This window comes from Sinocyclocheilus grahami, unplaced genomic scaffold (genome assembly GCF_001515645.1).
Source record: "Sinocyclocheilus grahami isolate Dianchi unplaced genomic scaffold, SAMN03320097.WGS_v1.1 scaffold25.1, whole genome shotgun sequence".
NCBI classification, from domain to species: Eukaryota; Metazoa; Chordata; class Actinopteri; order Cypriniformes; family Cyprinidae; genus Sinocyclocheilus; species Sinocyclocheilus grahami.
Window position 1 is genome coordinate 4,339,197 of NW_015505204.1, and position 11,089 is coordinate 4,350,285.

The following is an 11,089-nucleotide window of genomic DNA, read 5'->3' on the forward strand; positions in this document are numbered from 1 at the left end:
GAACTCCTTGTCAAAATTACCTGTGTCACGTCGATTTTTCTGAAATAAAAACAGAGAAAAAGAGTTATGAGTGTGACCATGAATGTGCATAATGTTTCGCATACGTCACTAATGGTCTAGGTTATAACTAGTAACCTGAACTCAAGGTGTTAAAGGTCAAAGATATTACTTGTTTACACATTTTTAAATTGTTTATGTTTTTTAAATTTTGAAAACACCACAATATAGTAAAGCTCTACATGTTTACATTAGTTAATTACATACACTACTGTTCAAAAGTCTGAGTTTGGTAAGATTAAAAAAAAAAAGTATCACATTATTACAGTAAAAACTGTAATATTGTGAAATATTATTACAATTAAAAATAACTGTTTTCTATTTAAATCTATTTTAAAATGTAATTTTTTCCTGTGATGCAAAGCTGAATTGACAGCATCATTACTCCGGTCTTTAGAGTCACAACATTGTGCTGCTTAATATTTTTCAGGATTCTGATGAATAGAAATTTCAAAAGAGCAGCATTTCTTTGAAATAAAGGTATTTTGCAACATTATAAATGTCTTTACTACTGATTTCTATCAATATAATGCATCCTTGCTGAATAGCAGTATTAATTTCTTTAAAAAAAAAAACTTTACCGACCCAAACGTTTTAAATGATAGTGTACATTTTAACATTAATTTGTAAAAATCAACATTAGTTAATTACTGTATAGGAATATTTATACACATTTTGAAAATATTTTTTAAGTCATTTTCTGTACATTATTACACTTATTGTGAAATGTTAGCACTTTCACTGTAATTTTTCATTTCTAAAAAAAATATTTTTTTTTTTCCCTGGGGGGGGGGGGGGGGGGGGGGGGGGGGGTATTTGTTGGCATTTTGCATCACTTCAATAAGACCATTACTCTTATAGAAATGCAATAAAAAGTCAACACAAAATTGCATTTGCAACCTATTTTACTTCCACAGTGTGGCCTGTTTCTGTGATAACCAGGACATTCAACCAGATAAACTTGAATTTGTTTCATTACCCATGAAAACTGCTAATAAGTTAACATGATCCAATAGCCCACAAAGCCTTGGTGACATCAGCAGAAAAAAGCTGATCATGAATTACGGAGGCACTTTGGAAAAATATGCCAAATCACCTGAAACATGCATGAAGAAAGCAAATAGGATCCATTGTGATTTTATGTTGACTTTAAATCAGACATCTGTGATTATAATCACATATCAACTGTAAAGACAACACAAAAACACCAGAGGACAATCAGATACTAAAAATCAGAAACAGCAAAAAAGACCAAGAGGAAACTGATGAAGAGGAACCCACAGCTTGAAGTTACATCAGAATCAAAAACTCAAGACAAAAGAGTCAGTCTGGAGGAGGCTGAATTAAACCACAAATAACATGGAGGGACAGTACAGACTCAGAGGAGAGCAGACTAGACCATAAATGTCTAAAACATTTAACAAAATTTCTCTAAAAAGCCATGAGAATGAGATGAACATTTGGACATTAAAGTCCAGCCACCAACTGGAGACAAACAGCTCACAGTTCTGCTAAACACATAAACCAGGAACAGAGACACCAAATGCCCTTTCATTCAAGACAGAGGACAATCAAGACAAAGTCCTACCTTCTGCTAGAGGCCCAAACCAACTTTGGAGAAAAGTACTTCTTGAGTCTGGTCCCTGTACCTACTTAATCACTGCACCATCATGTCCTCATGAGACCCAGAAGTCCAAACGCACTATTTAACACACTCACGCAAAACACTCCTTTTGTTCTCATATGGATCTGCTGTTTGCTGATGGTTATTTTGCAGGTATCTAAGCAGGTAGCTTATTTTTAAGACTAGTCAATTAGCGTTCTTGCATTGTGGACACTGTTTGGGATCAGTACGTTTTTTTTTTCCTTGAAAGAAATAATTTACTTTTATTCACTAAGGATTCATTAAATTGATCAAAAGTGACAAATAAAACAATTTATAATATTACAAAACATTTCAAATAAATATTTTCATAAAAGATTCCTGAAAAACTGCATTATGGTTTTCACACACAAAAAAAATCAGCAGCAAAATTTGTTTCTTGAGCAACAATTCTGCATATTAGAATGATTTTTGTGACACTCAAGAAGTTACTGTATTTTTGATCAAATAAATGCAGCCTTGGTGAGCATAAAATACTTATTTTTTAAAACATTTTCTTACTGACCACCTTATATATGTTATATATACTGACAATATATATATATATATATATATGCTGATATTTACTGTATGTTAACATGAATTTTGTATTTTATATTTTGGAAAAAAAATTTTAGACTGCAGAATTCTATTTACCAGCAAAATTAAATATTGTCATCTAAAAATTATAGTGCATATTATTAACTTAAATAATAAAATATCAGTATTCAGAGACTACATTTCGGCACTAGTTGTGTATGCAAGAATAAACACAGAGAAGGAAAATATACAGACATACAAAAATCATTAATATATTCCAAATACATATTCATATATTTTCCTCTATAGAAACAGTCTGTCCACAGTTTCACAGTAATTTGATCCAAACACTGCCAGGCATAGATAACAAGTCAAAAAATGTCATACATCACAGATTTGGTAGAATAATGACACAAAAGATATGTTCTCGTAAATAGTTACATCATCATCATCATCATGTCTGGAATTAAGTTGTTGTAGTCACATCACTATCATTTCCAGTTGGTTTAAGGATGTGGTTACGAGTATCCAAGCAGCACTGGTTGGAAAACTACACGTTGCATGACCAGTTCTTAAACTTTAATCTCTGACTTGGCACAGTTTCACACAAACACACGTACAACACCCAACCGAAAAAGCACTAAAATGGGGTGAGACCCAGTAAACATCCCGATCAATAAGCGGTAAATTGTTCATCTGAGTTGCATGGCTTGTGTGTGCATGTGGGGAGAAAGATAGATTTGGCAGCTATATTTAATATTCTAAAGATATGCTTCGTCAGAGACAATGACTGAATCTCACAAAACCTCTAGGGCAGGTCTAGGTCACATTTCACCCCAAAATGAAAAGAAAATAATAAAAAACTAATTGATAATAAATAAAATGAAGCCAATTTTTAAAACCATTACAATCTTTTTTTGCATTGTCACATCACAAAATGAAGAATCACACTGATTCTCATCACATTTGAGAGCATTTTTTGTCTGATTCTTAAATTGTGATTATAGTTGTCATTGTCATATATATATATAATCTAGGGGTGAAATGTGTCCATAACACTGGATTTATCCGTAAAACTACAGTCCATGATATGCAAGCATCAAATGGTCAAAATCTCGCAAGGCTGCCACACATTCACTCTTTATAGGTTCTTTTACAAAGTTAGTCAATCTTTTTCCTTGATCTTTTTAATCAAACAAAAAATAATAAGCAGGAAGGAACAATATGAATAGAAATTACCTCCATTCATCCATCAATCTGGTTGAACTCTCTCATTGGCTCATTCAGACAATGTAATTTCAAGATCTGTAATCTCATTGGTCCCTATTTTGAGTTTGGCTAAAACTGGCTACTTGGATTTCACAGATGCAAAATTTGGATTAATGAACGAGAAGCCCTGAAATTCTTCTTGGTCCAGGTTTTGAATCACTTCCTGGTCAGGAGGGGTCAGGACGGGAGGATGACGGGTGAAAAAACGATCAAAGTTCTCTGCGTCTCGACCGCACTGTGGAGAAGACGAGAGAAGAGAGATGTGGGATGGGAAAATGATGATACGGCGTGAGCAAACAAATGAGGAATTAATGACAAATGGAAGCTTCAAATGTGGCAAAATAACTGAAAAAAATTATTCAGACGTGTGATAATAGTAACAGTTAATTGAGTGAATGTGTAATGATAGAAAATGATGAGCACATACCTACATTGCATAACTAAATTATATGCACATACTGTCAGTCAAACACCTTCCTGTTCTCGTTTGAGCAAAACATTTCATGCACATCATTTTCTGTGTTAGAAACATATTTCTGATGCTGCTAATTGTTGTGCTGCTAGAAGTCAACACATCAAAACATTTCGTTTTCAGGTGATGAATGTGCAGCATTCAGAAAAATGTGATCTGTGGAATTGGACAATTCCAAGTGTTCAAAAAGAAGTGAGAGGGTGAAGAGCAGGGATTGTGGGAAAATAATAAGGGTTCTGTATCCAAATCACTTACCTGTGAATGGGTAAATGGGTTTTGAATTCAATATTTAAATGTTTATTCTTTGAACTCACCTCACACATCCTTAATGCAGAATTATGTGGGGCGGGGCTTGCTATAACTGGCCAATCAGCCCACAGTCAAATGCATTATCAGAAATATATGCTTAGACTTTAGAGCAAAGAACAAAATGACGACCTAACCTTAACCTGAATCAGGCAGCACCGTTACATGGAGATCTATGCACATATAGACTTATCATGAAGAATTCAAAATAAATCAAACCTGTTAGAATACTCATATGCAATCTGTTAACTGCAGGGGCTTAGGGATGATCAGAAAAGTGGGAGACGCATTAAAAATCTCATCAGCTTCTCTTCAAATATACAACATGATTTCAAATGCCTAGTTGCCATGGATACACCCATTCCAGATACCATTTGAAAGCTTAAAAACAAATAACTAGCATTATTGTCAGTTTAATAATTAGACCTAAACTTTGTTGCAAATCATGTGACACTGAAGGCTGGAGTAAGGATGCTGAAAATCACAGGAATAAAACATGACAACAAAATAAAATAGAAAACAGTTATTTTAAATTGTAATAATTTTTTTACTGTTTTTGCTATATTTTGATCAAATAAGTATAGTCCTGGTAATCATAAAAGACTACTTCTTTAAAAAACATTTTAAAATCATAATGAACGTGATATGTAATACTGTGATGTGTGTGTAATATATATATATAAATAACTGCGTATACATATTTACTATACTATACTAAATATTGACTTTACTATACATATATATATATATATATATATATATATATATATATATATATATATTTTAAATTAAAGATGACTTTTCTTCTGTTGTTCAGCAGTATATTGCACATGCTGTGCCAGGCGCAGCTTGGTTCATGAATATGAATTAATTTAAGTGATGCAGATGTTGGCAGATAAGCAGTGCATTACCATTAATCACTTGCACATTGTTCATCCAAAGCAGCTGGTTGGCTTTGAAACAGCATATGTATCATTTTATCATTGAAAATTGTACTATATGTCCTTAAAATGAATACAAGGATATATTTTAGTGTGGTTTAAGTGTCTGAATACGTTTTTGGGTCACTGTATATCCACATCCTGAGTCAACCCGCAAAATTCTTAAAATGCTCCATTATAGTTTTCTGCAGAATTTCAGTCTAAATATTAACGCAAACCTTCACTGCCTCACATATTTGTGTTTTCATAATCTTTGTGGTTTAACAGCAGAGCATGAAGTGGCGCTTTACTTCCTGCACTGAGCATTTTGGAACCACAGCGTCTTGGCCACATACACCAAATCTTCTCTAAAAATGAGACATAAATAATGAAGATATTCTCCATCACATGTACTAAGAACAAGAAAAGTGTAGCAATGCACCCACCTGATAAAACACACACACACACACACACACACACACACACACACACAAACAAACAAAAAAAACGCTGCATTTTTACTTACTGCTTTGGGTTTGAAGGGAGGTTGAACTTCCATATTTTGCAATTTTTCCCAGTCCATGTAGCGGAAGAAAGCGTGTTCCTTAATGTCTCGCTCTCCCTCCGGTCCACAGCCCAGACGCTTCCCTGGATGCTTGGTCATCAGCTGCCAACACGTAACAGTGTCTGTTAGTGTATGCAAGCACAGACAAGAATATATAAAGTGTGTGTTTGTGTGTGTCGCCTACCCCTTTGCATATGGCCACTGCTTCTTTGGACATGGATTTGGGGTAAGACACATGATGCTCCATGATTGACTGGAAAAGCTCATCTTCATCCTCACCATCAAAAGGGGGCTAAAGAAGAGGAAGCACACAGGCATCACTGCATCTATCACAATCACATAATGCTCTGAATTTAGACCCAGAATGATAAGGTGGCATTTGTTTACCTGTCCTGCCAGCATTTCATAGAGGAGAACTCCATAAGCCCACCAGTCAACAGACTTGCCATACGGCTGATATGCAATGATCTGTAACACAGGAGAGCATATATATGCCTCGTGCGCACTAACATAAGTGTAATAACATAAGACTCACATAACACACTCATATATCCACACACACCTCTGGGGCAATGTAGTCTGGAGTGCCACAGAAGGTTTTGGTTGTGGCCCCATCAAACATGTTCTCTTTGCACATGCCAAAATCTGCAATTTTAATGTGGCCTTCAGCATCCAACATCACATTATCCAGCTTCAGATCTCTATACAAACCCAGAAAACAAAGAGCAACAGTGTGTGTGAGCAACACACACACACACACGCATTAGTAAATATTTGCTCTGACAACAATATGATTCTTTACTAAATAATGCAACACATCACGAAATATGAGATTCAATTTCATTATTTTGGTATTTTAAAATATGACATTAACTGGAGGGACATAATTTTTTACATTGTTAAAGGGGTCATATGATGTTGCTAAAAAGAACATTATTTTGTGTATTTGGTGTAATGAAATGTTTATAAGGTTTAAGGTTCAAAAAACACATTATTTTCCACATACTGTACATTATTGTTTCTCCTCTATGCCCCACCTTTCTGAAAGCGTTGATTTTTACAAAGCTCATCAGTCTGAAAAGCGAGGTGTGCTGTGATTGGTCAGCTATCCACTGCGTTGTGATTGGCCGAATACCTCAAGCGTGTGACGGAAATGTTACACCCCTACCATACTGTGATGCGTTGTATCACGCCGCGTAAATATAAAACCATGTCAGCGCTACTCTACACTGTTCAAAACTCGTGTTTGAATCGCCAGTGGCAAATTCTTTAAATATAAAAAAACGTACTTACAGTCTGAGATTCAGAACAGCCGGCATTGTAATCTACTCTCCCAGGATCAGGAAACAATCCTCCATAAAATGCGCTGCACACATCTGAATATTTGGGTTGAGCTGTTCTGGAACAGTGTTGTAACTTAACTTAACCACTGATTTCTAGTCGTGTCCTCTTTTGGAAGGCCAAACAAAGTAGTTTCGCTTTCACAACGAAACACACGGCGGGCTAGAGTAAGCGGAGGCCGGAGGCCTAGAGTGAGCAGAGGCGGCGGGCTTCAGAATGGCATGGCCGGTGGATTCAACGAAGGAGCGTCCAGCGGGCTTGCGGCAACCACATGTGACGACCCCGGGCTGGACTCCGCTTCGTCCACGGTGAAAGCCGATCCGGTGATCCACAGCGTGAAGTTGATGTATTTCCTCAGTGACCAGCACGGACCAGCTCCAGGCATGACGAAGCGGATATCGTCCTCTTTTGGAAGGCAAAACAAAGGGGTTTCGCTTTCACAACGAAGCACACAGCGCCTTCACGACATGGCGGCAGCGGCAACAATACTACAGCGAGAATAAAAGTTACGCCTTCTTTCTTTGCGTGAACATTTGGGCGGTGTTATGCAAATCATCCCACATCGTGACGAAGACATGTGGGGGCGTGTTAGAACGAGCCGTTTTAGGTAGGCGTGATTAAATCTTAACTATAAAGAATATCTCTTTGGATTTGAGACTTTAGTCTTTGCAATTTTACAGATCTTCTTAATGCACCAAGAGCTTGTAACACTCCAAAGAGAAACAAACATTTTAAATCGCATCATATGACCCCTTTAATAGATTTATTTGTAGAATATTGACAAATATTTTTATTATTATTAATGCATAATGCCTTGTGTATTATTATAACAGATTATTAAATACTGCGATTGTTGCATTTAATTTTTATGCTTAGATTGACAAACAAACAATCATTTCACCTGTAAACAATGCCCTTTGATTGAAGAAAGAACAAGCCGATGGCAATTTCTGCAGCATAGAACCTGATGGTAAAAAAAAAAAAAAATTACTGATCTGACTCATAAATAAATCTAAATAATAATTTTGTTGGTTAGCATGGCATAGCATTAATATTTAAAACACATCATTAACCATAATTGATGACTACGAAGTTTGCTTTTATAAAATGGGATAAATAAAGTAATATTTTAAGCTTTTGTAATGTTTATTTTTTTCTCAGATTTTGTGAAATTAAAAATAACTGTTTTCTATTTTAATATATTTATAATAAAATATCATTTATTCCTAAAATGGCAAAGCTGAATTTCCAGCAGCCATTAGTCCAGTCTTAAAATAATAATCTAGAATACTATTTTGTGCAATAAATAATTAAATTTATTTTATTGTAACAAATAAAAAAAAAAAACATTTCAATAATTTTGTCATTCTTTAACCGTTTTGTGTTTGTTTTTAGTAGTGAATACATACACAGCATGGGGTTCCTTAAATTTTCCCACTTGTTGTATTTGATACATCAAATCTCCACCGTTGATATACTCCATCACAAAGTAAAGACGGTCCTACAAACAACAACAACACAACTGATCATAGGTTTATAATGTGTTTTTCATATGTATTTGAATCTGCTTAATACAGAGAGTGTGATGTGTACCATGGTCTGAAAGCACGAGTGGAGCTGGGTGAGGAAGGGTGGTTTGCCAGAGAGAGCGAGAACTCTCTTCTCCACCATAGTGCATTCCACATCATCATCCTGAATGACCACATCCTTCTTCAAGATCTTCACTGCGTACAGCTCATCTGAGCCTTTACGCTCGGCGAGCATCACCTGTAGAAAGGCAGTGCAAAGGAGAACATGATTATTCTGATAATGACATAATTAAAATTATTTTGTCATTATTTATTCTTTAAATTGAAAAAGAAATGTACACATTTTTTGAGCAATTATGTATAATTGATTATGATATTAAAATTACATTATATAAAGCCTACAAATGGCATTATGTTTTGTTAAATATTTCATATGGATTTAATTTATAAATAAATGACCTGTTAAGAAGATCTTTTTCAATTATTTACTGATAAATGTGAGTAATAATGAGTGAATTTTTCAATTTCTGACTATTTAAAAATAACTTTTAGAGGACTTTTAAAAGTTTTTATGAATACTAACCATTTTTAAAGTCTCATATGGTCACCATAGTTGCCTTTATTTAATCAAAAATACAGTAAAACAGTAATATTTTGAAATATTATTACGATTTTCGCTATTTTAAAATTTAATTTATTCATATGATGTAAAGCTGTATTTTTAGCATCATTACTCCAGTCTTCAGTGTCACATGATCCTTCAGAAATCATTCTAATATGCTGATTTGCTGCATTTTTTCTTATTTATGCAAGATATCTTCTTATCATCGATATCGAAAACAGTTTTGCTGCTTAATATCCTATTTATACATTTTTTATATATTTTTTAATGAATAGAAAGCTCAAAAGAATTTGAAATAGAAATCTTTTGTAACCTAATTTACTTGAAAAAAAACTAACTTTTGAACTGCATTTAATCTAAAAAAGTAACATGTTAGCTTTGGCAGACCTTACACTAACACTACTGTGTGTGTAAATGAGGATGTGTGCAAGAATGAATGGTGTGTCCAACCTTGCCAAAGCTGCCTTTGCCCAGCACCATGACGAAGTTGAAGTCTGAGAGCTTCATGTGGTCTTGGTTGCCATTGGTATCGTATTTGGAGATGTCATTCTTTGAAGAGCCATCTGTATTCTTAGTGCCAGGGCCAATCTTGGCTCTCTGGAGAGTTTAGAAAATGTCAATAAAAATCAGAAAGAGAAGAAAGATACTAGTAAAAAAAAAAAGTGTGAATACAAATTAAAAGGGACGTGGATTTCACCTCAAATTTCTGCCGCAGTTCTTCATTGCCCTCCTCTCCGTCTGGTGGAACTGGAACGTTGAAATACTCCCCTTCCTCTTGGCCCAGCAACTTAAACCTACAATCCAAACAGATGAAGAGGATGGTCTCAATCCTCGAGCGCTGAGGTCTCATGTGTAGGAGGTATCTGGTAGTGCTTACCATCCGTCGACACCTAGTTTCTGCAGCTCAGAGATGCCAAAAGACATCGACCCCATGAAGTCATTTCTGCTGGTCAGATCCCAATCCCACACCTCCACTGACAAACGCCTGTCTTTATCTGTATCTCTGAGGTTACTATAGCAACACGAAGATGGAAACAGACATTGCACATGTGAAACAAACTTCCATAGCCATTCCACACAAATGAATGCACTTGATTTATTTGCCACTCACAAGCTGAAGTGTTCGTCCCAGGTAGGATTGAGGGAGCACTTGATGGTTTTGGTCTTCTGCTTGCTCTCGCTCTTTGGGTCTGGAATTAATTTAAGCTTCACGTATGGATCTGACAGGCCGTTTGGATCCATTGGCACCAAGTTACGAGCTTCCTTGACTATAATATAAAATACAGAAAAATATCATTTGAAAACCAATGGATGAAGTATTATATGTACTTCAACTGTAGTATCTTCACGTGCAATTTTTATTTCAAAGTAGATAAGTGTTTTTTTAGTATTATTTAAATACTATTGAAATATTTATTAATATATTGAATTAGCTTTTATTTGTATATTTCAGTTTTAATTTTAAGTTTTATCATTTTGTTGTGTGCGTTTGTCATTTTTAATAGTTTTTGTCATTTGAAACATTTCTATGTAATGTAATACTATCCTATTTATATTTACTTAACTTAAAAAAACAAAAACAAAATAAAAAAAGTTAATAAATAAAACTAACATTACTAAAACTGAAATGTAAAGAAATTGTAGCTAAACAGAAATATTTAAAACAACAAAAACTAATAAAAAGCACATTCAATTACTACAACTTAAAAAGCTTGCCTTGTCAAATAATTGAAATAAAACAAAGTTAAAGGTTTCAAAAATATTTATATTTTAATTCATTTGACTTCAATTACTTTTTTTGGGAGGGGGGGGGGGGGGCCTTTTTT

The 11,089-nt window shown here is 34.7% G+C and overlaps 1 protein-coding gene across 2 annotated transcripts in view; it reads right to left on the reverse strand.

Annotated features, from left to right (window-relative positions):
* Positions 1–2,403: 2,403 nt before the first annotated feature.
* Positions 2,404–11,089, reverse strand: part of LOC107564527 (protein kinase C beta type) — a 26,753-nt gene continuing 18,067 nt past the window's right edge. The window contains exons 5-16 of one of the 2 annotated variants that reach the window (XM_016249637.1): positions 10,375–10,531; positions 10,141–10,275; positions 9,961–10,057; positions 9,714–9,860; positions 8,706–8,879; positions 8,522–8,613; positions 8,014–8,076; positions 6,334–6,472; positions 6,159–6,239; positions 5,956–6,063; positions 5,733–5,873; positions 2,404–3,743 (exon numbers count right to left, since the gene is read on the reverse strand). In XM_016249637.1, coding sequence (XP_016105123.1) covers positions 3,588–3,743; positions 5,733–5,873; positions 5,956–6,063; positions 6,159–6,239; positions 6,334–6,472; positions 8,014–8,076; positions 8,522–8,613; positions 8,706–8,879; positions 9,714–9,860; positions 9,961–10,057; positions 10,141–10,275; positions 10,375–10,531 — 1,490 coding nt within the window. In that variant the 3' untranslated portion in view covers positions 2,404–3,587. The remainder of the gene's footprint in view (positions 3,744–5,732; positions 5,874–5,955; positions 6,064–6,158; positions 6,240–6,333; positions 6,473–8,013; positions 8,077–8,521; positions 8,614–8,705; positions 8,880–9,713; positions 9,861–9,960; positions 10,058–10,140; positions 10,276–10,374; positions 10,532–11,089) is intronic. The other variant, XM_016249628.1, reaches the window with a different exon arrangement.